This window comes from Thrips palmi, unplaced genomic scaffold, assembly GCF_012932325.1.
Source record: "Thrips palmi isolate BJ-2018 unplaced genomic scaffold, TpBJ-2018v1 HiC_scaffold_17, whole genome shotgun sequence".
Classification (NCBI taxonomy): Eukaryota; Metazoa; Arthropoda; class Insecta; order Thysanoptera; family Thripidae; genus Thrips; species Thrips palmi.
This window is the reverse complement of record NW_023144626.1, coordinates 9,442,628-9,468,520: the sequence shown is the minus strand read 5'-3', so window position 1 is coordinate 9,468,520 and position 25,893 is coordinate 9,442,628. Positions and strand designations below refer to the sequence as shown.

The 25,893-nt window shown below is 57.9% G+C and overlaps 1 protein-coding gene across 1 annotated transcript in view; it reads left to right on the top strand.

Moving 5' to 3' along the window:
• LOC117644021 overlaps positions 1-22,562 on the top strand; it is a 64,441-nt gene extending 41,879 nt beyond the window's left edge. Inside the window, exon 2 of the mRNA XM_034383208.1 lies at positions 22,345-22,562. Within this exon, the coding sequence (XP_034239099.1) occupies positions 22,345-22,562 (218 nt within the window). The remainder of the gene's footprint in view (positions 1-22,344) is intronic.
• The last annotated feature ends 3,331 nt before the right edge of the window (positions 22,563-25,893 follow it).

Sequence of the window (25,893 nt, the reverse complement as noted above, 5' to 3'; positions counted from 1 at the left end):
CGAGGACAACGCCTCCCGGAATCAGTCTGCTGGCGCCAGGGCAGCGGCGTAGCAGCGCGGGGGCTGCGGCTGCAGCGCGCGGGTTCAGGAGCCAACAACTGCATTTCTACGTTGCCGCCAGTTTCCGCCTCCCCTCGACGCTTGAAGCTTGAAGCTTGAAGGGCGGTTCGCTTTACGAGGCACCGGCCCTTCGAATTCCTTTCGTCCTTCGGCCCCGCCGCTGCAGACCGATTCCGAGAGTCGTTGTCGTCGCTCTGTCTCTCTTGCTCTCGCGGGGCGGGCCGCACAGGTGCGAGAGAGGCAGAGCGACGGAAAGGAGGATCTGTCTGCTGGATCTGTGAGGTTCTAAGCGCGCCGCGGCTTGCCGGAGCACGTCCCGGAGCACGGCGAGGTGGGCGAGGCGGCGGTGCCGGCCGAATCCCGGAGTCCAGACTCCGGGCCTCACCACTGTAGCTACACTGCATCTAGAAGTATACAGTGGCCCGCCAAGTCGCTTCGGCTTGCTTCGGCTTGCTTCGCCTCCGTGTGGCGCGGCGCCGCGGTCCATATCTGTCCGAGTTTCTCTCACGAGCGGCAGCGGCAGCCGGTCAGCGTGTCTCTTGAGGCGCCGCCCCTCCACGCCGAGTCCGCCGTTGCCTTTGCCCCGCCCCGCCTGCCTCGCCGTTGTTTGTCTTTTCGCCTCTTGAGAGAGGTCCGTCCAAGTCAAGCGGTGGGGAACGCCGCGGCAGGTAGGCAACCCGCTGCGACCGGGTGGCTGACGGGCTGGCCCACCCGCGCAGGCGATTGCGATTGCCATTTATGGCTGGACCACGAATGAGGCGGGCTGGAAGCACACTGGTAGAACTAAAGCGTAGTATCACCCACTGTTTTCAAGCGTAATCAGTTTACGCTTGAAATCAAGCGTAACAGGCCTATCCGCCAAGATTCCACCTATCTAAATGCATGGGGGAATTTCTAGTCTATGCTTGATTTCAAGCGTAACTTTATGCTTGACTCAAGCATAGAGTTACGCTTTAGATTTTCCAGTGCAGGAACAGCATCGAATCCTCAGCCGACTTCCACCGTTTCTCGCGCCAAAACGCAGCGCGAGTGAGTGCGTGACGGGAAGGCGGGCGGCCGGGGAGAGCGGTGCCGAGCAGGCGGCCCAGTTGGGATCGGAACCGGTCGAGGCGGGGCGGGGCGGGGCGGGGCGGGGCGGGGCGGGGCGGGGCGGGGCGCCAAGTGTAACTTGAGCGTAACTATCGACCATTACTAATTAAATGCGGTTGCGGCGGCCCGCGAGCACTGCGGGATTTATTTAATCGGCCCGGCTCGCCGCCTGCGGACTGAATCCGAACACCAGTGCCCTGTCTCTCTCGCACTGCTCGCACTGCTACCGAGCGCCAAGTGAGTGAGAGAGACGCACTGTTCGGGACCCAGGCCGCCGTGATCCGCGAAGCGCCGAAGAAACCGGGTTCATTTAGGTTGTTGCGAATCGCGGCTCGCGGCCAGTTTATTTCGCCGTTAAAAAAATTATTAATGAAGATGAAGATAACTTGTAGTGCAGTGTGCGCTTGTACGCCTCGCTGGTGACCGAGGGGGAAACAACTAAGAATTTTGGTGTACAAAAGCGAAAAATTTTCTAAATTTTCGTAAATTTTCCTACATTTTTAAATTTTTTTGTCAATTCTGTAAATTTTTAGACATTTTTAAAAATTTTCAAAAATTGTGGAAATTATTGAGAATTTTTGAAATTTTTTGAAAAGTTAAGGCAATTTTTGAAAATTTTTGGAAATTTTTGTGAATTTTTGACATTGACGAGGGCGTGGGGGAGTAGCACAGGTGAGAAAGATGGGGTAAATGGTCCAGGTAGGGCATCGATTGAGCCGCGGGCAAGGCAAATCACAACACACGCGGCGACACAGAACGCGCATGGCTCGACGACGCACGAATGAGCAAGGGCTGCAGGGCAACTGGCGCGTCCGGACCTGCCCGGCCAAGGCAGGGGAGTCCGAACTTTGAAGAAAAAATCCTTTTGTTCATATGCGCGAGTGTATCGTCGCATTTCACTCTCATTCCAGGAACGTGACATCACGTTGAAACGAACGTGACAACATGTCACGTTCGTTTGAGCATTGTGTCACATTCGTTTGGGCGTGAATTGGCCAAAAATCAGCTTGTTCACATTCAAACGAATGTGACACAATGCTCAAACGAACGTGACATTCTGTCACGTTCGTTTCAACGTGATGTCACGTTCCTGGAATGAGAGTGTTCCGTCGCGCAATGGTGGGCTTTGTCCTACGCCACTCCCGAGCGGCAGGGGCCCGTCCGAAAGCCATTCCAGAAGGTTCGAGAAGGTTTTCGGTAAAAACGCCGCCAGTCTCCAAAGAAATGACACACTGTTTCGAGACGTCCCCGCAATTAGCCAAGGTCAAGAAGCCCGGCGGGGGAAGGGGGGAGGGGGTGGCTGGGGCGTCGACCTGCATCCGGGGATGCCATTCATTGACAGCGAGCTTTCCTCGGCCGCCCCGCCGGCAGGATGTTCGGACTACATCTGCCTTTAAAATTGACGTACAAAGTTCATTAAACATGATTCTGAACCGTGTGAAGGCGTGCAGGACGCTCGTTTGTAAGATTTTGCGAAATGCCACATATACTGCGATTCAGGATGGATGGTGGCTGGCGGTGGTTGGTTGGTGACGGCCGACTACCTGACTCTGTCCCGAGGTTCCGGCAGGGGTGGAGGGACCCGCTCCGGGCGGGGCCGCGCCGCCAGGGCCGCCCTGAGGACAGTCGAGCCACCTGGTCCACCGGAGCCTTCTCGGAAGACGAGCCGAGACTCATTAGCATAAATCTAGGAAAATTTGTTTCTAACGATTTGAGAGTTAAACAAAAAACATTTTTAGATTCCTTACAAAATGAGGAACAAGGACATGTTTTGAATCATGTTTCTACGACGCTCCGTCCGTTTGAACGTTGACAGGAGGGTGCTTTGTTTTAACACTAAGTAGCGGGCATCACGCAAGTCATCCCTTCAAAAATATTTCAGCCTCACTACCTTGAACTTGAGCTTGCTTGGTGCTTCGCAGTCTTACATTAAAGTTCAAAATTTTTGGCTTTACTTAGGAAATTACGAAAATTTTTGTGATTTTCCGAGAATTTTTGAAAAATTTTCAGAAATTTTCAGAAATTTTGAGACATTTTCGAAATTTTTTAAAATTTTTGGAAATTTTTGAAAATTTTCAAGAAAGTTTGCATTTTTACAAATTTTTTAAATTTTTTGGAAATTTTCAAAATTATGAAATTTTTTGGGAATTTTTGTAAATTTGTAAAATTTTTGAAGCATTAAATTTTTGGTGTACAAAAAAAAGGGGAGTTGTTTCCCCCTCGCTGGTGACTCATCGAGTGTAAAGCGCGGGTACCGCGGCGTGCAGGCCGTGCCGCCCGTTTCGTTGATGAGCTCAATCTCGGGGGTCACGTCGTTCCTTGCAGTCCTTGCAGTGCACCGCCGCACAGTGGGCCAGAAGACCGGTGGAGGCGGCCAAAACTCTAGACGCGTTTTGAGCTCCAGAGTCGCTAAACAGGACTCGAACCGAGCGTGTGACCCCACTAATGGATTCCTCGTTCGGAGAGCAGTCCATTGGTGGGGTCACACGTTCGGTTCGAGTCCCATTTAGCGACTCTGGAGCTCAAAACGCGTCTAGAGTTTTGGCCGCCTCCACCGGTCCTCTGGCCCACTGTGCGCCGTGCCGCGTCGTGCCGTCCGTCGCTGGAAGAGGTGCATCACAAGTAATGCCTTCCGTCTTTTTGTTCTTTGCCTTTACTATTTTTGTTGTTGTTTTTACTGCTCCGCGAGGTGCGCGTTTTGCTGCCGCCGTCGTCTTGGCCGTTCTGGAACGCGTTCGTTCTGCCGCTGCCGCCGTCGTGGCTCCGCCGCTCCGCCTGTCGCTTGGCGCGCTTGGCGGGATGAGCGAGGCGGCGGGCTGGGCATCGCTCTGTCTCTGTCGCGCTCTTGGGGCGTGCCCTGGGGGTGCGAGAGAGACAGAGGCCGGGGCGCGGCGCGCGGGAAGTGGGGTCGGGTTCGGGTTCCGCGGCGAGGGAAACGCCCACCCTGCAGTAATAAGCGACCGGCTGTCTGTCTGTCTGTCTGTCTGTCTGTCCGTCCGTCTTCCTCGAAACTGATTGAGTTATTTGCATGTCGCCGCGGAGGTTGTTTGTTGGCGTGCAGCTGTCGGGGCTCGCCGGGCTCATCTTGCGGGGCTGCGGGGGCGTCGGGGCGTCGGGGCGTTGCGCTGGGGCTGCGCCGGGCAGAGCTTGCGCTTGAAGTGGCGGCACCGGGCCGACTGCGCGCCTCGACTCCTACGTATTTCGTTTCGTTTCCGTTTTTTCACCGCTTCCCTTGATCTTCTTTACTCCCCCAGCGCGCCCGCGATGCGACTTCCTGTGCCCTTCGTTCCCTGTGTCTCTCCGCCCCCCCCCCTTTCGTTGGCGTGTTCATGCGTGCGTGTGTGTGTGTGTGTGTGTGTGTGAGTCTTTTTGGTGGATCGTCCTCTCCCCATAAACGTCACAAAGGAGTCATTACCTCTGCGTTCTCGTCTCTCCCCCGCCCTCCGCGCCGCGCTCGCGCTGCCCCGGGGCGGCCGATGCGTTACAACAACACTTTGGGCCGCCCTGCGTCGCTCTGCGTCGCTCTGCTTCGCTCTGCGTAGGTGGCTGGGATAGGTATAGTGTGCGTGTGTGTGTGCGTGTGTGTGTGTGTGTGTGTGTGTGTGTGAGTGAGTGAGTGAGTGGGTGGGAGGGGTACGCTTACCCTTTGAGCCCGCCTCGCGGGCCGCCGAGTCACTCGCCAACTCCACCAGCGAGCAGTCATCCAGCCACTAATGGAATCACCACGGCGGACTGCCAGTGTGCGTACACTCATGCGCGGTCAAGGCGTTCGCGGCCTGCTTCGCCTGCTGGGCGGCGATCGGCTGGCCGGCCGTCTGGATTAGGTTATCATCGGACCTGTCGGCCGCTCGGTCGAGCGAGGAGTCCCACGCGGATCGCCTGGAGGCTGCAGCCGCGAGCACAGTGGGCCAGAAGACCGGTGGAGGCGGCCAAAACTCTAGACGCGTTTTGAGCTCCAGAGTCGCTAAACAGGCCTCGAACTGAACGTGTGACCCCACCAATGGGTTCCTCGTTCGGAGAGCAATCCATTGGTGGGGTCACTCGTTCGGTTTGAGTCCCATTTAGTGACTCTGGAGCTCAAAACACGTCTAGAGTTTTGGCCGCCTCCAACGGTCTTCTGGCCCACTGTGCGACGCGGACCCACCCGGCCGTGAGAGTGCGCCCCGCGCTCTGTCTCTGTCGCACTCAGGGGCCGTGCCGTGGACCGCGGGGGTGCGAGAGAGACAGACGCGCGCCTCGCTGAGCAAACAGCTGATTACGGCGAGCGGCGCTAACGCCGCGGCGGCGCGGTGCTAATGCTCAGACGGTGCCTTCGTCGCTCTGTCTCTCTCGCGCCCCCGCGGAACGCCCCGCCAGTGCCAGTGGGAGAGGGAGAGAGACAGAGAGAGAGTTAAACTAAACAGAGAGAGAGAGAGAGAGAGAGAGAGAGAGAGAGAGAGAGAGAGAGAGAGAGAGAGAGAGAGAGAGAGAGGGAGAGGGAGAGAGAAAGACAGGCCCTGCGGGCTGAGGGGGCAGGCCCGGCAGGCCGCGCAGCGGGATTACACTCATTGCCGGCCCGCTAATGCACTGCAAGGCTGGCAGGGCACTGCCGGTGTCCAGCCTGTCTGGCTACCTGCTGCCGTAGTTATGTAGTGTGTGTGCGCGTAAGTGTGTGTTCGCTTAAGTGGTAGTGCAACGCGGCGGCGGCGGCGACGACTCAAGAAAGCGATTACTGCCTCTTCTAGTGTCAACACTCACACACAGACACACTCAGGCGTGCGCCGCCGTCTAGGTGCACCTCAACTTCCGCGACCGTGTCCGGGGAGTCTGGGCGTCGAGGCGTCCGGGCCGGCCCACCTCAGCTCGGGCTGCCTGCAGCTTCCTGCAGCGCGTCGCCCGGCGTCGCCCACTCCCCGATCAAGGATGTCATTTGGCAGCGCGGCGGCACGGCGCACAGTGGGCCAGAAGACCGGTGGAGGCGACTAAAACTCTAGACGCGTTTTGAGCTCCCGAGTCACTGAATGGGACTCGAACCGAACGTGTGACCTCACCAATGGAGAGCAATCCATTGGTGGGGTCACACGTTTGATTCAAGTCCCATTTAGCGACTCTGGAGCTCGAAACGCGTCTAGAGGTCTGGCCGACTCCACCGGTCTTCTGGCCCACTGTGCGGCGGCGGCCTCAGCACCACGTGGCTGCTGGCGGCCCTGCCTGCCCTGCCCACGTGTCCGCGGCCCGGGGCGCAGCACACTGCACGGCCACGGCGCGGTGCTGCGCGCTGCGCGCTGCAGCCGTCCTCCCACGTCCCCCGCGCCTCGCTTTGCCTCGCTGCCCGCCCTGCCGAAGCCCAAGTCCGGCAGGCAGGTCCCGATTGCCTAGGAGAGGGGCGTGGCCTGGCCTGGCCTGGCGTGGGATGACCGGAAGCTTTCACCTGTTCGCCAATCAACGGATTATTAGCTGACGGACCGCGACGGCGGGAGGGGAGGGGGCAGGCCGCCCACCTGTGCCGCCGACACGGCCCGCAGCACGCGGCCATTCTCCTCCGCAGTGGGCGTGTGTGTGTGTGTGTGTGTGTGCGTGCGTGTGTGTGTGTGTGTGCGCGCGTGCATTGACGGGGACGTGACAGCAGCAGCCCTCGGCCATCGGGTCGCTTCGCCGCGGCCCCTCTCCGCCCCGAACTAGAGCTTCGGGTCAATGAACCTCCGTCATCGCCGTGCCTTGCTTGCCTTGCCGCGGCGTCCACGGACAACCAACCGTCGCCCTGCCCGGCACGCCACACGGCACGCCGGCGCCGTGCGAGCTTTCACCCGAAAATACTCCCGACTCGTTTTATGAATGGCGTTATCGGCGTCCGGGCGGAGCGGCGCGGCGGCGGGGCGGCCCGGCGATGGGCGTGTCATTGGCGTTATCTGATTACGCAATGACGGCCGATGACGGGTGGAGCGCGGAGGGAGCTGGCGTCGGGTTCGGGTATTGGGCCCGCGACCCGCACGACCCCGCTGGCGCCCGCATTCCGGCTGCAACGCGACGCGACGGGCCGAGCCGACAGGCCGGCGCCGCTAAGTGGACTGGAACCCCTTCGTCGCGGTGCTCCTCGTCGTGCAGGACGGAAGGCTCTTGGCAGAAAAATGCTCTTGGGCGGAAGAAATGCTCTTGGTACTAAAATCGAGTAACATGCTCTGGACGCAGTAGTCTGCTCCCGCCGGCGGCTGACTGCCAGGCTGTTGGCTGCATTTGAGACAGTTGTGTAGCTTGACACGCTTGGTGATTAGGGTTTCTTATTCCTCGACAGACTCTCCTATTTTGGGAACGCGCGCGAAGCGCCACAATAGTGTGGGCGGCGTCCTCTGAGGTTTTAATTTCCCCGCCACGACGACGACGACGCGCACGTGTGGATGTCTCCCCCGCGACCGCGCACAGTGGGCCAGAAGACCGGTGGAGGCGACCAAAACTCCAGACGCGTTTTGAGCTCCAGAGTCGCTAAACAGGCCTCAAACCGAACGTGTGACCCCACCAATGGATTGCTCTCCGAACGACGAATCCATTGGTGGGGTCACACGTTCGGTTCGAGTCCCATTTAGCGACTCCGGAGCTCAAAACGCGTCTCGAGTTTTGGCCGCCTCCACCGGTCTTCTGGCCCACTGTGCCGCGCCACCGCGGCGCGCCGAGCCTGGCCGTGGCGAACCGCGCCACTAAGCCAAAGGCCCGAAAGCCGAAGGGCCGAAGGCGTGGTATTCCGTGATTTAGGCATCGGGGCGAACATGGCCACGGCCGGGCCCGGCCGGGGTGTCTGGTTTCGGAGGTTGTTTCGTCGCCGTGAGGAATGATACGAGCGGCGAAAGGGCTGCAGTGACTTCGCTCTGTCTCTCTCGCACCCATGCGGGGCGCTTCGTGAGTACGAGAGAGACAGAGCGACGGATCAGTCCGCTCCGGCCGGCGGGGCGGGGCCGTTGGCACGGGGCTGTTTGGGTGGCGGGGCGTGGCGGCGGGCACGCCGTCGAGCACCTCGCCGTGATGTAGAGCGCGTGTCGCCCGGAACGGCCCCGGGCGCACCGGCCAGTAAAGTGTCCCAACTAGAGAGCTCGGAAGAAAGGTGAACAAGCCTTTCGGTGGCGGGGCGGGGCGGGGCGGGGCAGGGCGGGGCGGGGCGGGGCGGGCGGTAATGTAGAGCCTAGTGGCCCGGTGCAAGCTGCGCGCTGCGTGCGGTGCGAGGCTTTGGATTGAGACGAGAGTAACAAACGACACGGGAGAAGGGCCAACGTAGAGCAAGCTGTCTGGCGGCCAGGCCGTGCTGGCAGCATCCCGTGAGTTGTGCCGGCCAGTCCGCGAGGGAGGGACAGGGGCCCGACCCGCGCCTAAAGCTTGTCGCCCGCCACCCCGGGCAGGGGCCGTCCGCGAATGACCGATCCCCTTCTAGCTCTTGTATGTTGAGTCGGCAATGAGTGCGAGAGAGAATAAGGCGGACTTTTCACGTGTTTTGTACACGGCCACCCGCCCCCCATGCGGCTGGTCAAGCTAACGAGCCCCAGCCAGGGATTTAAACGCCGGTAAGGTACCTGTGGCGCGAGTTTAAAAAGTGATTCCAAGTTTTCCTCCCAGTCGGTCAGAACCAAACTGCGGCTGCCTCTTTGTTTTCCACTCGGGCGCAGACACTTTGCCCGCCGCCCCCGCGCTGCTCCCGCCCTGCCCCCGCCCGCCGCGGGCTGGTCATAGAAAAGTTGCGAGATGCTCGGCTTCCGAGGCCCACTTCCCTTGTTTTGCGAGCCAAGCGCCCTTCCCTGCCCTGCCAGCGCCGCCACTGCGCCGCCACCGCACCGCCGTCGAAATGCGCTTTTTACAGCGTCGGCGCTGCGCTTGTTTCGCGTGGCCAGGGCCTTGGCCAGGGCCTAATTCACGCTTTAAATCAGCGCTCTGTCTCGCTCTGTCTCGCTCGCACTCGTGGGGCGGTCCGGCGGTCCGTCGGGGTGCCTGAGAGACTGAACGACAATGTGTGGTTGGGGTCGCAGCGGTCCAGTCTTCGGGCCCGCACAGTGGGCCAGACGACCATGGAGGCGGCCAAAACTCAAGACGCGTTTTGAGCTCCAGAGACGGTAAATGGCACTCGAACCGAACGTGTGACCCCACCAATGGATTGCTCTCCGAACGAGGAATCCATTGATGGGGTCACACGTTCGGTTCGAGTCCTATTCAGCGACTCTGGAGCTCAAAACGCGTCTAGAGTTTTGGCCGCCTCCACGGTCTTCTGGCCCACTGTGGCCCGCTCCGCTCTGCAGACTGATTCTGAGAGTCGCTTCCGTCGCTCTGTCTCTCTCGCACTCATGGGGCGTCCCGTGTAGATGAGAGAGACACACAGCGACGAAAACGACTCTCGGAGTGAGTCTCGGCGAGTCGCGGTTTGCGGTAATGGCAGGGCGATGACGACGACTGTCCGAGGGAGGCCAGGACAGCCAGGACGCCGAGCGACGGGCTGACGGCCCCGTGCCGACGCGCCTGTTTACGTTGTTTGCGCGTTAACTGGGTCAGTCAGGGAAGTCGGCTAGAGACGCGGGACGAATCCGACGGACACGACTTGGGAATGGGAATGGGATGCCCAATGGCGTCCCTCTGCGTCCTGGGCCTGGGCCGGCCGCCCCAACCAAAACAAGCCAAACTGCGGCCTGGCTGTGCTGCCTCGCCGCCCCCTGCCGTCTGATTCTGAACACTGCTTCGCCGCTCTGTCTCTCTCGCACCCCTACGGACCGCCCCATGAGTGCGAGAGAGACAGAGCGACGAAAGCAGTGCTCGGAATCAGACGGCTGCGCACGTCCGAGACGAACCAGCGCGTCGACCGCGAAGCGCACGTTCGCAAACTGGCAACGAGTGTGGCCAGTCCACTGTGACACACCAGCTCAGCCCCCGCCGAAATGAAATAATTAAATGAAAGCCATGCTGCCGTTTCTTCTCCCTCTCGCGTTGATTCTGCAAGGCTGCACCCGACCGCCCCTCAGTCGAGCGATTCAGAAGGACGGTCTGTCGCTCTGTCTCTCTCGCACCCCAGTGGAGACCCCGCGAGTGCGACAGAGACGGAGCGGCGAAACGTCCCGCGCACAGTGGGCCAGAAGCCGGTGGAGGCGGCCTAAACTCTAGACGCGTTTTGAGCTCCAGAGTCGCTAAATGGGACTCGAACCGAACGTGTGACACCACCAATGGATTCCTCGTTCGGAGAGCTATCCATTGGTGGGGTCACACGTTCGGTTCGAGTCCCATTTAGCGACTCTGCACTGAAAAAAAATTTCAGTATATCCAACGGACATAACATTTTTTCTTACTGAACCGTACAGTAGAATATCGTTAGCTGGGAATTCAAGTAGATTTTACGGAACGGCCATTCCGTAGACGCTACTACAAAATTGTTGTGGATGCTACTGGTCGCGTACAGTAAATGGGACTGCTGGCCAAAAGCAGTCGGGGGAGGGGGCGCGCCCAGCCTCACCCCACCCCCTATCCCCTTCCCCTTCCACACTCGTCAATCCTAGCTTTCGACTTGGCTCGCTGCGACGAACTGCGACGGCCACGACTCGGAGTTGAACCCGGGCCGCCCGATCACAGAGCCATGACTGTACCACTCAGCCATGCCTGCGCGTTGGAGGCAGTGCATCCGGAGACGGTACACAAGCACATCTGTTTCGGTGCGGCCCGGACAAAAGCGCGCCAGTGCGTCTCCAAAGGAGCGAGGGAGGGGGTAGCGCGCGGGTGGAGCCGAGGGCTCCGGCGGGGGTGAGGAGGTGTAGGGTGGGGGGCCCGACAACTAAGGTGCAGTAGCATCCACCGGACTGCAGTAGCATTTACTGTACGGCGCGCACTGAACTGTTCAGTAGAATCTACTACCACTCAAACAGTAGCTTGTATTGCGCGCTCCATACAACATACTGCTGAGGGGTCTACTGAACGCGTTCAGTAGAATCTACTGAAACAGTTTTTTCAGTGTGGAGCTCAAAACGCGTCTAGAGTTTTGGCCGCCTCCACCGGCTTCTGGCCCACTGTGCCGCGGTCGGTTTGGCGGTGGAGGCCGCCGCCGGGCCGGCCGGGGCGGGACCTAACCTCTCTGGGGCGAAGTTGGCGCGCGGCCAGTCCGCTATTTCGGTCGCTCTAAAAGCGTTACATCGCCAGAGTGCAGCTGATCGCAGCCACGCCGCCACACTGGCCGCGGGGCCGCTCCCCGGAGTGGTGGAAGGGGCGCGTCCATCCTTGAACCAAATCCCGCGTCCCGCGGCCCTTGGAGGACTGCCTGCTCGAGGACTGCCTCCGCGCCCGGGCCGCGTGCTAGCTAGCCAGACGAGGGCTTATCTACTCGAATCCCACCTGAGGCTGCCGACGGCTCGGCCGACGGCCTGTCAGAGGCGCCGGGCTGCAGTTGTAAAGCCCGAACGCTGATCCCTCAATGGCTTTCTCCGTTGGTCCCGTCCCAGGCCGTGCCGGGCCGGGCCGGGGCGGCGCACAGTGGGCCAGAAGCCGGTGGAGGCGGCCAAAACTCTAGACGCGTTTTGAGCTCTAGAGTCGCTAAATGGGACTCGAACCGAACGTGTGACCCCACCGATGGATTGATCTCCGAACGAGGAATCCTTTGGTGGGGTCACACGTTCGGTTCGAGTCCTGTTTAGCGAGTCCTGGAGCTCAAAACGCGTCTAGAGTTTTGGCCGCCTCCACCGGCTTCTGGCCCACTGTGCGGCGCGTAAGCCAGACAGGCCTTCCTTCCGCCTTCCCGCCTCCAGAGGGCGTCGTGGTGCCTTTGCAGTGGAGGTTCACGCCGTCCACTTCACAAGGCCTTTCTCCCGTGGGCTTGAATCACGCCCGGCGCCCCATGGACCCCATGGACCCCATGGTGGCGCACACACTCTGTCGCCATGAATGGATGAGCACGGACTTGATGGCCCCGGAGACCCACCTAGCGGCGGCGGCCTGAGGACTCAACCCGCTCTGTCTCTCTCGCACCTACAGGGAACGCCCCATGAGTGCGAGAGAGACAGAGACGACTCGCGGGATCCCTCTGCGGGCCTGGCCGTGCGCGCGTGCCGGCCGCGGGGCCCATACAGCACGGCCACACGCAGGCACGCAGCGGGATTACGACTCGGATGTAGAACGTAGATCATGGCGGGGGTCACCGAGCGGGGCGGGGAGTGCATCGGCGTCGCGTAATGGACCGACTGGCGACGCGGGGCAGCCCAGCCGCACGCCGCGCCTCCATTTAAATGCCATTTGTCGCGGTGCGGCTCGCCACGGCGCGGCGGTGCCACGGCGGTGCGGCGTGTGGACGTCGTCCATCATACACGTCGCGCCGCATCAACGGCCGCAATCATTAGCGTCCCGGACACCGGGCCGTCGTCGGCGTGGTGGTCGAGTGCGCAGTGCGGTGCGGGCCGGAGCCTTACTGGTGTGGTGGCCTGCCTCCTCGGCGGCGGCGTCCAGTCGGCGGCGACGACGGCGTGCTCTGCCTGCGCCGCGTTCATGTCGTATTTTTAGCGCCGGCGCCGTGCGTTGCCGTGCGTCCGGCCGGATGCCCCGCCCCGCCCCGCCCCGCCCCGCCGGCTCAGACGGACGGTGCGCGGCCTCGCCGGCTTCTGCTTCTGCCCTGGCGGTCCGCGGCGCCGCGGCCGGGCTGACGGAAAGCTCAAGAGGCGCGGCGGCGCCGGCGAGGAATTTCGGAGCGCCCCGCCCCGTCCCGCCCCGCCGTGCCCTCCGTTCTCCGGCCGCTGCTCGCGGCGCCCTGGTTTGATAAGGTGTGAAGAGGCGAGGCGAGCAAAGACTCGGGCAAACACGGAAACGCAACGCACTGCAGCGGTGCGTACTGCGTACTGCATGCATGTCGCCCTGCCCTCCCTGCGCACACACGCGCACACGGGGCACACTCTCGCGGGCACACAACGGGGTCCATTGAGCCCACGGCCAGCAGACTGATTCCGAGAGTTGGTTTCATCGCTGTCTCCTGTCTCTCTCTCTCTCTCTCTCTCGCACTCATGGGGCGTACCCGAGGGGTGAATGACTCAGCGTTCTGGTGTACACATGAGTACATGAGTACGGGTGAGTACACCTTACTTTGCTCACAAATTTCGCATTTGTAAACGTTTAAAGGCTTTATTTAGCGTTTTAAACGACACTCAACGCCAAATCAAGCGAAACAGTACAGAATTTCACCCTTATTAAACTTGTGAGTACACTGAGTACGGGCAAATTTGTACACATGAGTACACTAGTGATTCACCCCTCGGGCGTACCGTTCAGGTCGGAGAGAGACAGAGCGGCTAGAACTGCTCTCGGAATCAGTCTGGGGCCCTGGCGGGGCGGTCTCTGCCAGCCAGCAGCGCCATGGGACGGCGTGGCGTGGTGGCGTTGATGCACTCGGGGGCGTTGGACGCTACATGCTGTACAGTACTGCGTGTGTGTGCGAGCGTGCGAGTGCAGCAAAACCAGCGCGCAGTGCACCGCCTGGCGCAAGGCAGCCCGAGGCCTGGCCAGACAGTGGTGTGGACCATGTCAACTCGATGTTGCTCGCTTCGTTAATTAAAACAGCAGTTATGCCCCCCTGCTGGCTGGCTGGTCGGCACCGCGGGGCGCCTTCTCTGGGGGAGCCTAGCAAATGGTGCAATTATTGCCGTCTGCTGATTTTTCGCCCTCGTAAAAACGTTAAATTAAATTTTATAAAATTTTTGTTAAAGTTTTGTTAAGAGTAATCAACTTTTAATTAAATCGTCTACTTTAATTAAACTTCTTTTGTTAAATTGCCGTGTTTAACAAAAATTTATTAGTTGGATTTATTAAAAAAATGATCTAACAAAATTTAATTTGAACCTTACATTAATGTTTGTTAAAAATATTTCTTTATTAAACTCGTTTGTAATTGACTTTAACAACATTGGACGGTCTTGTTAAGGGATGGGCTCACATGATATACGCACACTTGGCCGAAACGTATTTTTCACGTTATTCTGGCTTTTCGATTAAACGTGCATAATTATCGCCGAAATAGTGCAATAAAATTAAAATAAGCTATTTTATTTTTCGGTAGAGCATGCGTAACTCTGTTTTAATAAGATCGTAAGTTAGCACGATTGCCCGAAATAGATGCGAGAATGATTGATTTATGCGCATTATTTCAATTATATGGAATCAATTAGTTTCGTCATCCCGTTCCGAAACGGGCCATGTTTTGTGATTTATGCACGCTTAGCCGATAATTGATTAACTATTTCGATGAAGAGTGCAACACATCCATCACCTAATTGAAAATTCAAAAATTAAAAATTAAAATAAGTAATTTAATATTTAAACAATTAAATAAATCACGTTTTTAAAAAGAATGTTTACTTTTTCATAGCACGCTGTGTATTGTGGTCTCGTATGAGAAGTTGGCTCCACCATATGTAACACTCTAGGGGTTGCCCTACCCTACCCTCCCTACCCAACTCTACAGAAAGCGAAATTTCTCATCACGTCCCTTGTCCCTGCAAACAAGCCTTGCCGCGGGTATGGTACATTCAGTGAACCCTGTCCTCGCCGCCCTCAAAGGAAAGTTAAACAGCTACAGCCCCACTGGGGGCCTCATTGTCCGAGTGCTGTTCCGGTGCGTTATAAGGGTTCGATCTTTTGTTTATCTTGGGGACTGTTTGCCACACTTATTATGTTTTAACCAAGAGTAAGCACCACAGTGTGAATGGGTGGCCGTCAACGCTCCGCCGGACCCGTACTGGTCTGAGACGCGGACCGCGTAGGGCTTTGTCGCGAAGAGAGGGGGAAGTCCAGCATTATCGCGTGCAACCAGGGATGAGCTTGGCGCTGACGCAGTAGACCATCATCGCCAACCACTTTGGCGGCGAGGTTCTGTGGTCTGATGCAGCAGCGTGCGTGCGGTGCGCGCATCAGTTTTCATTATTGTTGCCTTGCCATGACTGAGTTGTTGAGTACAGCCCTTCTCCTCCCTTGTGCGTCAGTTGGGACAGCGGGTGGAAACTCCCTAGGTGGGGCTGGGACCGGGTCAGGATCGGTCCGCTCGGGGCGCCACGGCCAGCAGACGAACTTGTCGCCCCGCATCGGTACCTTATTTTAAAGAAATGTACCCTAAATCGAAACATTTAGAGTCATATTCGGGTATCAAAATCAAGGTTATTGTCTAAAGAATGCATCTGAAGCATAGTTTTCTCTTTATAATCGAAATAGAAATAAGGGAGGTGATGAAAATGCGATGGCTCGGTCGCGGGAAACGCTACCACCAGATTTTGTAACACTTCGTTTTCAATGTTAGAGCCCTCGGAGGCCATACATGTAAGCGAGCCGATTTTTCCTTACAAAATTTCGCTCGGCGTAGGATACATTTCCTTTTGATTGGACTCACCTTGCAAGAAATATCCCACATAATAGTTGATGCGACGGAATGGCGTCTGCTTGTACTTCTCACTTCAACTCGATAAATAAAATACAAACCACTCGAATCAAAGCTGCATATCTGGCCTAATGCACGGCAAATTTAATGTAGATTCATTTTGCACACGCGGCTTGGGGAAATAAGGTCGGATTTCTTTACATTAAGTGGATTAAAAACACCAGAAGCAAAGAGGCTGAAATGACCACTTTTACGGTCTCTACTAATGTGAGAAATCCGACCCGTCTAGACACACGCGAGTTCTTGAGAACAAATCTTCAAACATGCCGTCGTGCATTTTGTTTAAAGGTTTTTGCACCAAACTAACCTCAAATTATACAATATTAATTCTAAAATACTGCAGCGTCAAACACCGTTGAAAGCGTCATCGGCCTGTGTCGTCTGGACCGGAGGACGGGACACACTATGGCAAATTCACCGCTCGGCACAGTTCTGACGTTTTGACGTGTCCGGCTGTGTGCAGCTGTGTGTCACTACCAACCTTCACCGCTCCGTCATGGAGAGCGCGGTTCCCGCCTAGAGTACGCGTCAACGCGCCGTAGTCCGCGAGCGAGTGCCCAAGCGGCGCAGCACAGTGCCGGGGACGGGACCCGTGCCGACGCCGAGGCCTCGGCAAGGTGCACAACGACACCGCCGCGGCCGCCAAGCGCACCGTGACCTTGGAAACTTGCTGTGAATGCGGGGTACACTCGATACGATGGACCGTATGGAGAAAGCCGATTTTCTCGGTGGTCCAAGTGACACAAAAGCTGTTTCGGATGCCTGATACGATGGGCGGTTTCATATCCAAAGAAAAAAGTCGACGCATGGTTGCCAAGAGGATGGTAGAGCGCGCACCAGACGCCGCCGACAGCCACACCGTGGCCTCGGCGACGACGCCTTGATGTGCCGCGTCCCGGACGCCTGCAAGGATATCGGTAAGGCATGAAGCCAAAGCTGGGGTGACAGGATTCCGACGGCCACTACCTCAGAGCAGCAAAGTCTCGGAGGCAAGGGCACAGTCGGGACGCAGTGCGGCCAAAGTGAATCTACATGGAGTGTCCTGGCTATCCGGCCCCGGCCTCGGAGTCCACGACGGCGACCCTCCCGCGCCGGGCCGCGGGGTGTCCTCGAAGGTGCCTAGTGCGCGTCGCATCGGTTCTCCGACACCGAGGTGCACGACACGGCCTTGGCGTGGCGAGCTGCATGGATGCCTAAAGCAAGGACCACGTCGAGACCCTCGAGCTTTGCGACTTTACCACGTGCGCGTCCTCGGGCTGACGGCAAGCCACGCTGCCTTACTGCAGGACTTCCCCCGCGCGCGGTCAGCTTTCTTGGGTTTCTCGGCTGTCGCACACCATCGCACTGGATTTCCGTCACACTTTTGCCAAGTCTCTTTGCCTCGGCGTAAAAGCTATGCCATGGGGTACCCATGCCATTCGCTGCCAACTGCCGGCCGTCGGCCACCACCCGCCGACTCCCAAGAAGGGCGGCGCCGTTTGCACGGTTTGGAACTACCTCCAAGTTTGGACGTGAATTCTTTGGAGGCAATGAAGCGACTAAAAAAGTAGAGGTGTTTTCTCCTAACGTTTTGCTGCTTCTGAAACTGTAGGCGGTGCCACTGCGCTCTGTCCCACTACACCCGCACCAGCCCCCTCAGCCCCCGCAAGGTGGACGGTTTCACAGTTGATAGTCTATGCCATGCCAAATTGTAGAATTGAAGTGGCTCACCTTTAGCGAGGCTACGGTGGCTTCTACGAGAGATTACGCGCACCGTGTAGCGTTGTAGTAAACTTCTCACACACCCCACACGGTGGTATGCGAAAATGAGCATCCCGCACAGGTACTTCCGGTGGGGTGTGCTTAGAGAGCCACTCCAAGCACTCTAGGTGTGCTCCTGGATAAAATAGCACGGATTCCAAAATAAAATATTTAATAAAATACAAAATTTTAAAATACATTTTTTTAAATTCTCTATTTTATTTATTGAATAATTTAATTTCGGTCAATCGAGCAGGATAGTCCCTGGCTTTGTACATGTTTGACGCAATGAACATAAAGTAACATTTTTCATTTAAAATTAAACACTGATATTAACTTGGTAGTTTTGCACGTCTCATCGACATGTAATTGGAATTTTTAAAAAAACTCTAAGTACGAAAGTGTGAAGCAGGTTCATTTTCGGTCAAACGAGCGCAAATTTCATATAACTCTGAGCCTATTGTGCACAGTTCATGGAAAAAGTTTCGGTCAAGCGTGATAAATCAGCTGAAAATACGTCTGTTTTGGCACATTTGGTAGAAAAATGAGGAATTAGTAATTGTAGGGTAATTTCGGACAAGTGTGCGTATATCATGTGAGCCATGCCCTCTTGTTAAGTTTAGTGCGGTGTTTAATTTGAGTTTGTTACGGATGTTCCTAAATTAAAGACTTCTTTGATTAAAGTGAACACTTGCCCTGGATTAAGTTAACGGGTTATGTTACGATCTAATTTAATCATGTCAATAAGTTAAGAGGCTTGTCTTCGTGAACAGCGTGACTTGAACGGGACAAAAGCGAGGAAAGGGACTAGCTTCCATTAATTGAGCATCGACATCAAGCACGCGCTTTTCAAGGCAATAAATACGATAATGTTAAGTCAGTCCTATGAATGCAAGATTTAATTAAATTTAATAAAAACTTGTAAGCCGCTAGATGGCGCTGCCGTCTACTTCAATCCCTTAGCTCGCGGAGTTCACTAGCATAGCCGCTAGCATAAGGTGCGCAGGCGGATCCCTCTGAACCAGTCGCGCTCAGAGGAGTCCGATCTCCTGATTTTTGACTTGGTTCCTCTAGGCAGGTGTCTAGGGGGATCTTACCCGGCCTCAGGTTCTCTGTCGAACATCCATCCGAAATTATCGAACCAGTTCAAACGTTTCCCGGTTTTAATCAAAACTTCTTTAATTAAATTACTTTAACTTTAACAAGGGATTTTATTAAAAGATTTTAATTAAAACCAAAAAATTGAATTAAAACTTGTTAATTTTAACAATATTTAACTAGTTTTTGTTAACGGAAAGAGCCTATGACGTGCTACCTGGATGCATTATTGGTAGCTGCTTCACCAATCTGGCCTTATTAACGGGCCCTTAACAAAAGTTAATAAGAAACTTCATTAAAGTTAATTAAATTTTATAAAACTGGTATTTGTTAAATATTAATGAAAACTTAATAAAGATTTAATATAACATTTATTAAATTTAATTAAGGCCATTTTACGAGGGCGCTCGGCTCGGCTCATCGGCGGCGTGCGGGGCTGGCGGGGCTGGCGGGGCTGGCGGGGCTGGCGGGGCTGGCGGCTGGCGGGGCTGGCGCCGGCCAGACGGGCAGGCAGCCAAGGAGGCTGCGTGGATCGGATCGGAGAGTCGGCGGCACGGCGGCACGGCCACCGCGGCTTGCCTTCGCGCTTGGCGCAGCCGTCAACCTGTCACCACGCCGTCCTGCCGCGGGCCCGTCTTGTTCGGAGGGCCTGATTCTAATTTAGCCTAATTTTAGCCAGGGCCGCGGACACCACCACCAACAACAACAATTAGACTGCCGTTGTCTGTCGGCCGACTTATAAATCCTGCCTCCTAATATCTCCTATCTCGGGCACAACTTTGTTGGCATGCCTCCGTTGGTTGGCTGGGCTGGTTGGCCGAGGGCGGCCGAGGGTTGGCGCTGGTTGTTGGAGGGAGCGGCCGCACTGGGAAGGGGAAAGCTGCGCCGCGCCGCCCTGCATTTGCTTTGCTCTGATAAGACAACAGCCGCACAGTGGGCCAGAAGACCGGTGGAGGTGGACAAAACTCCAGACGCGTTTTGAGCTCCAGAGTCGCTAAATGGGACTCGAACCGAACGTGTGACCCCACCAATGGATTCGTCGTTCGGAGAGCAATCCATTGGTGGGGTCACACGTTCGGTTCGAGTCCCATTTAGCGACTCTGGAGCTCAGAACGCGTCTGGAGTTTTGTCCGCCTCCGCCGGTCTTCTGGCCCACTGTGAGCCGGGCCGGGCCGGGCCGCCCTGCAGCAGCCATGGGGCAGCGTACAGTGCACCTCCAACAAGGACAACAAGAGCACAAACAAGAAGCGGGTGCCAATTAAGGCACTTTGCACCCCTTTTGCGTTCCGCGCGCTGTGTTCAAGGCTTCAAGTGAGGGGAGGGGAGGGGAGGGGGTGGACGCCGTGACAGACTGTCCGTCAATGCCTTTATTAAAAGTGGCGGGGAGGCGCACGGCGCGGCACGGTTCTGCGGGTGGGTGGGGTGGACCCCTCGCAGGCGTGGGGCAGTCCCAGCCCCAGCCGGCGACCCCCAGCACAAGACGGATCGGTTACACCGTTCGCAAAGCCGGAGAAAACGGCCCCTAAAATTAATTAAACTAACCGACTTCACAGCACCGAGCACAATAAGGGAACAATGTCACGGAGAATGCAGTATTCCAATGAAAATTTCCCACTTACGTTTCAACAGGGAAATAATTTTAATTTTTTTTTTACCAAGTCGAATGTTGCGTGACGATGAGAATGGATTCTATTTTCGCGGGAAGCCTGTGTTTTCGTGTTTTCCCGGTCTTTGATGGTAATTTAGGATGGCGGCGTGGGCGATGGGCGCGGCGGCAGCTGCGTGGCGTCGCGGGGGTCGTGGCGGCGCGGTGGCGTGGCGGGTCAGGCGAAATGAAAAGTCACATCCACTCTCCCTCTCCCTCTCCCTCTCTCTCTCTCTCTCTCCCTCTCTCTCTCTCTCTCTCTCTCTCTCTCTCTCTCTCTCTCTCCCCCCCCCCCCCTCTCTCTCTCTCTCTCTCTCTCCCTCTCTCCCTCTCTCTCTCTCTCTCCCTCTCTCTCTCTGTCCCTCGCCCCATTGCGTCTCCGCGGGGGGCGTGCGAAGGACGGCCCTCGAACGCAGCCGGCCTGAACAGGGAGCTGCATTTCGTAGAGCGGCAGGTACCCCTGTTCGCCCCTGTTGTGTTCCAAAGTTGGAATTCTGTCGTTCTTGTTCGAAGCCACCCGCTGGTGCCCGATGGTGCCCGATGGTGCCCGATGGTGCCCGATGGTGGTCGTTTTCCGCCGAGCGCACTGAGAATGAAAGAGTCATGATCATGACTAAAATTTTGGGTGAGGAATTCTTTATTGCCCAAATTTGGGTGAGGAAATTTTCCTCGCCCAAATTTGGGTGAGGAAAGTTTCCTCACCCAAATTTGGGTCATAATACTATGGTGCTATATAGGGAGCTGATACACCCTTTCTCACCCAAATTTGGGTGAGAAAGTGAACCTCGCCCAAAATTGGGTATTGATCATGACTTTTTCATTCTCAGTGCGGGCTCACGAAGCTGATTGCGAGCTCGTTGCAGCGAACGACCCTTGCCGGCGTGGCCGAGGCGTGGCGGCGCGGGGACGCGGCGTAAACATGTCACCGTCACCCGGAGGGACTTATTAAAAAGGGCCGGACGAAGCCGAAGCATTTGCCGAAGCCCAAGGCGTTGTCTGGAGAGTCTGAGGCTCTCGCCGTCCCGTCGCGGTGCCGTCCCGGCTTTGCGGCGGCCGTGCGCCGTCGCTGGCTGATTGCCTACCGCCGTCGTGGCCGCCGTCGTGCGGTCACGCCCCGCCCCGCCCCGCCCCGCCCCGCCCCGCCCCGCCTTTCCCGCCGCAAGCCGCGTCAATGTCTGGCCGCACGGGGGGCCGCCTAGTCGCTCCGGGCCGCCGCTTCGCTGCTCCCACGTTTACGGCTAAGAGTCCCGACAGCGCACTGGGTACTTCCCCGGTACCTCCCGGCCTGCCGCGCTCCTTCGCTGCCGCTGGATAGAGCAATAAATCGGATGTAAATCCCCCGCGGCTTGTGGCGCGGTGTGCAACAAGGTGCGGCCCGCGGCCACCGCGCGGCCTCCCTGCAGACCCATTCCGAACTGCGCTCTTGCTGCCGCTCACTCGGTCTCTCTCGCACTCATGGCGCGTGCGGGAAGGTCCGTGGAGGACGGGCGGCTCTCCCGTCTTCACTAGGTTGGGTGGTTTGGGGCCTTCTGGCGGATAGGCGGGGCGCGAACAACTTTGTAGTGCATCTCCGCACAATGCAGGTGGTCCCTTAGGGAATGACATGCCGTGGCGACAGCAGTGCAACGTCGCAACGTCGGCATCTCGGCGCGTCTGCCTGTTGGTGGCCCTGTGCCGCACGCCCATGAGACTGATTCCGAAAGTCGTTTCCGTCGCTCTGTCGTCTCTCTCGCACTCGTGGGGCCTCCCCTTTAGGTGCGAGAGAGACAGGGCGACGAAAGCGACTCTCGGAATCAGTGTGCAGTGCCCCGGCTCCGCGCAATTAACCCATCGCGCTGCCATCTCGGCCCCGCGGGCGAGTGTTTTGCACAATCAAATCACCTCGACACACACACGCACACGGGCACACTGGATGGATCGCTTTTGCCCAGCGGCCGTCGCTCGTTTCCAGCCAGGGCCCTCCTGCATCTGTTTGCCTTGGACTCGATGAGCATGGCGGGGCGGGGCGGGGCGGGGCTCGCAGTCACTTGGAAGACGCTGCTGATGCACCCCCTGAAGGCACTCCTCAGCCTCCCCTCCCGTACTCGGTTCTGTACTCAGCAAATAAATAGGGCCCGCGGCTGTGTGAGCGTGTGTGTGTGTGTGCGTGTGTGTGCGCGCGCATGCTGGTGTACAGCACTTGGCTAAAATGGCAACGGCGTTGCCGTCCCCCTCTCTCGCGGTCACGCTAGTCGGGAAGGGACAATCTGTTGGTGATTTCTTCGTGTATCGCTGCAAAACGTGATTGTAATTTGTGTGTTTTTTTCCTGTTTGGTTCCAGGTGAGTCCCAGTGCACGATGCTGGTCGCTGGCGAGTCCGCTCGCCGCCTGGCAGTCCTGACAGTCCCTGCCGGGGGTCTTGTTCTTGTGGTCGACGGATGCGGCGATGCGGGCCGGAGAATGGCAGGGTGTTTACTCCTATTCGACGTTCTGTCACACTCGGCCGCCTTCCCTCTCCTCTATCCCAATTTCAATTCCACCACGAAAAAACAGAAATAGTAGAAAGAACACAACGAGCATTCGTCACTGTTATCCCCGTCCCCCTCGCGCGGGGGGGGGGGGGGGCTGATGAAGATTGTGGCCGCGCGGCCGGGCAAACGGCAGAGCCAGCAGCATCGTTCCAATCAATGAGGAGGCAATGGACTAGCGTCGCCGCGTCGCCGCGTCGCCCCCTTGGCTGCTCTGCTGCTGGCCGCGCGGCCGACGCCCAGTAGGTGGTCCTCGCGGAGGGTGTTGTCGAGCTGCGTCAGGCCCTGGCAGTGGTGTCGCCCAGAGACCGTCGCTCTGTCTCTCTCGCACTCACGGGGCGTCCCGCATAGGTGCGAGAGAGACAGAGCGACGAGAACGACTCTCGGAATCAGTCCACAGTCGCCCGGTCGAGTAATGGACACTAAACCGGCCCACCATACCATTGTGTCTGCCGGCCGGGCCTGCCGGCCGGCACTCTACGTGCTGCAGCAAATTAGAGTTTAATGTTTGATCGCGATGTGTTACTGCCATTGCGCGGCCCGGCCTTACCAGTGTAGTAATTGGTAGCGCTCGCTTAGTGGCGCGCGAGGGAAGGCGACAGAGTCCACCGGGTCGACGACGACGACGTCGACGTTGAACAGTGGGCCAGAAGACCGGTGGAGGCGGCCAAAACTCTAGACGCGTTTTGAGCTCCAGAGTCGCTAAATGGGACTTGAACCGAGGTCGCGACACGTTCGGTTCGAGGCCCATTCAGCGACTCTGGAGCTCAAAACGCGTCTAGAGTTTTGGCCGCCTCCACCGGTCTTCTGGCCCACTGTGCGTTGTGGAGGGTGAGGTTGGCCGTCGACGCGCACTGCGCGCTCTTTGGCTTTTGGCGGTGTTTTCCTGCCGTCGTGCCTGGGTTCGCGCCTCGCTCGTGGTTCGCGCGCTTTCCTATCGGCCTTGTCGTGCACGACCTGCGGACTGATTCCGAGAGTCGTTTTCGTCGCTCCGTCCCTCTCGCACCTTCACGGGGTGCCCCTGAGTGAGAGGGAGACAGAGCGACGAAAACGACTCTCGGAATCAGTCTGCAGCACGGCCCGCGTGCCAAGGACGCGCACGCCGTCTGGGGCGTCGCTGGCGGCGCTGGCGGCGGGGCGCCCGGGGCCCGCGGGGCGCTACAGTGGGGTGGACGCGTCGCGCGTGCGCCGCCCGGAACGAGTCCTGGCGGCACTGCCAACGGACTCAAAGGACCAGCGGGCTGTCGCTCTGTCTCTCTCGCACCCCTACGGCACGTACGGGCGGCCCCTTGAGTGCGAGAGAGACAGAGCGCCGCTGGCCGTCATGACGACGTGGCGGCGACGTGTGCAGGCCGCCGACGCAACGACGTGATTGGCGTGTGGTACAGTGTAGCGTGCCCAGGCGTGCCGCCGCCGCGACGAGGAGATTTAGATTTGGATCGCGGTGGCGTGCCACAGTGGGCCAGAAGGCCGGTGGAGGTGGCCAAAACTCTAGACGCGTTTTGAGCTCCAGAGTCGCTAAACAGGCCTCGAAACGAACGTGTGACCCCACCAGAGGATTCCTCGTTCGGAGAGCAATCCATTGGCGGGGTCAACGTTCGGTTCGAGTCCCATTTAGCGACTCTGGAGCTCAAAACGCGTCGAGAGTTTTGGCCGCCTCCACCAGTCTTCTGGCCCACTGTGCGTGCCCCGTGTTCCTCCCCGACAGATCCACTCTCTTTTGGCGGGGGATTCATTCGGGAGCGAGTGGCTGTGATTGGCCATTGTGGGCGGACGGGACGAGCGGCAGGGAGCACTGCTGGATAATGTCAAGTCCAACCTGCCGTGTCTGCCTGCGGCTCGGCCTGCGGCTTGCACTGCACTGCACCGCCAGCAGCACCTCTGTGTGGACAGCTGCCGCCCAGACCGATTCCGAGTCGTTTTTGTCGCTCTGTCTCTCTCGCACCCTTTCGGCGTCACCTATAGGCGCGAGGGAGACAGAGCGACGAAAACAACTCTCGGAATCAGTCAGCAGGCGTCACCGCGGTCATTCCCCCTCGGAAAAAAATTACAATGGATCAAGTCGGAAATCCCGGACACCGGACTCGCCAGCCGTGCCAACCCTCCAGTCGGCGTGGTGATGGTGCGCTATAGATTGACTGCGACTTTTTTTCCAATTTCCCTTTGTGGTCGCGTCAGAAAGTGTCAAAACTGGTGTCGTTTCGCTTTCCGCTGTCCCCCCTCGCCCACCGCCGCGCCTGCCGCGCACAGTGGGCCAGAAGACCGGTGGAGGCGGACTAAACTCTGGACGCGTTTTGAGCTCCAGAGTCGCTAAATGGGACTCGAACCAAACGTGTGACCTCACCAATGGATTCCTCGTTCAGAGAGCAATCCATTGGTGGGGTCACACTTTCGGTTCGAGTCCCATTTAGCGACTCTGGAGCTCAAAACGCGTCCAGAGTTTTGTCGTCCGCCTCCACCGGTCTTCTGGCCCACTGTGCCGCGCCGGTGAACCGTGAACCCTGGCAGGCTGGCCGTGCGCTGCGCGCCCCGCGCTCGCGACACCACACTGGTGCATTGTGCCCTTTGTGGACGTGTTGCACAGTGCGGTGTGTGCTGCAGCCAGGCTCCGCCCGGCCGGACCGAAAAAAAAGGGAAACAACAACAACAAATGAAATTGTGGCATCCTGTTCAGATTCCGATTCGGTTGCATATGGATCGGGAATCGCGGGGCGGGCAGGCAAATCAGTCAAGCCAATAAAACCAGTGGGCTGGACGGACACGGACACTCCCTCGCAATCAAACTCTGAATCGGGCGATTTGGGCGAATGCAGTCGACTGTCGCAGTGTTTGTCTGTCTGTCTGCCTGTCTCTCTCGCTCGCGCCGGGAGGGAAGCCCCGTGAGTGCGAGAGAGACAACCGTGCAGGCGAAGGCCGCTTGTCCTCGCGGTGCATCTGCCAGTGGCCTGACTGGCCGCCACCCCACGCTGCATACTCCGCCGCAGTGGCACCCTGCCCAGGCGACCGCAATGGCGTTTACACGGTCAAGCTCCCCGTCGACGCGTCAAAGGCCCTGGCCGTGGCTGGACGCCGCCGCCCCGCCTCCGTGGCCGGGCGGTTCCGCGAAGACAGCTGTGCCCCCCCCCTCCCCTGGTGCGTGGATCAGGGAGTCGCGTGCGCCGAAGGCTGGCCAAAGGTGAAGAGGGATTTGGCCGGCCGGCTGTGTACACAACACAAAACACACGCCGGAGATTGCGATCGGAGGATAACCAATCAACAGCGCTTTGAATAATACGCCGTTGATGGTGGACCGCCGCGCTGGCTTCCCGGCAGGACGGCGGGAAAAACAGCGGATGACTTTTTGAAATGAATGCGTTTGTGAT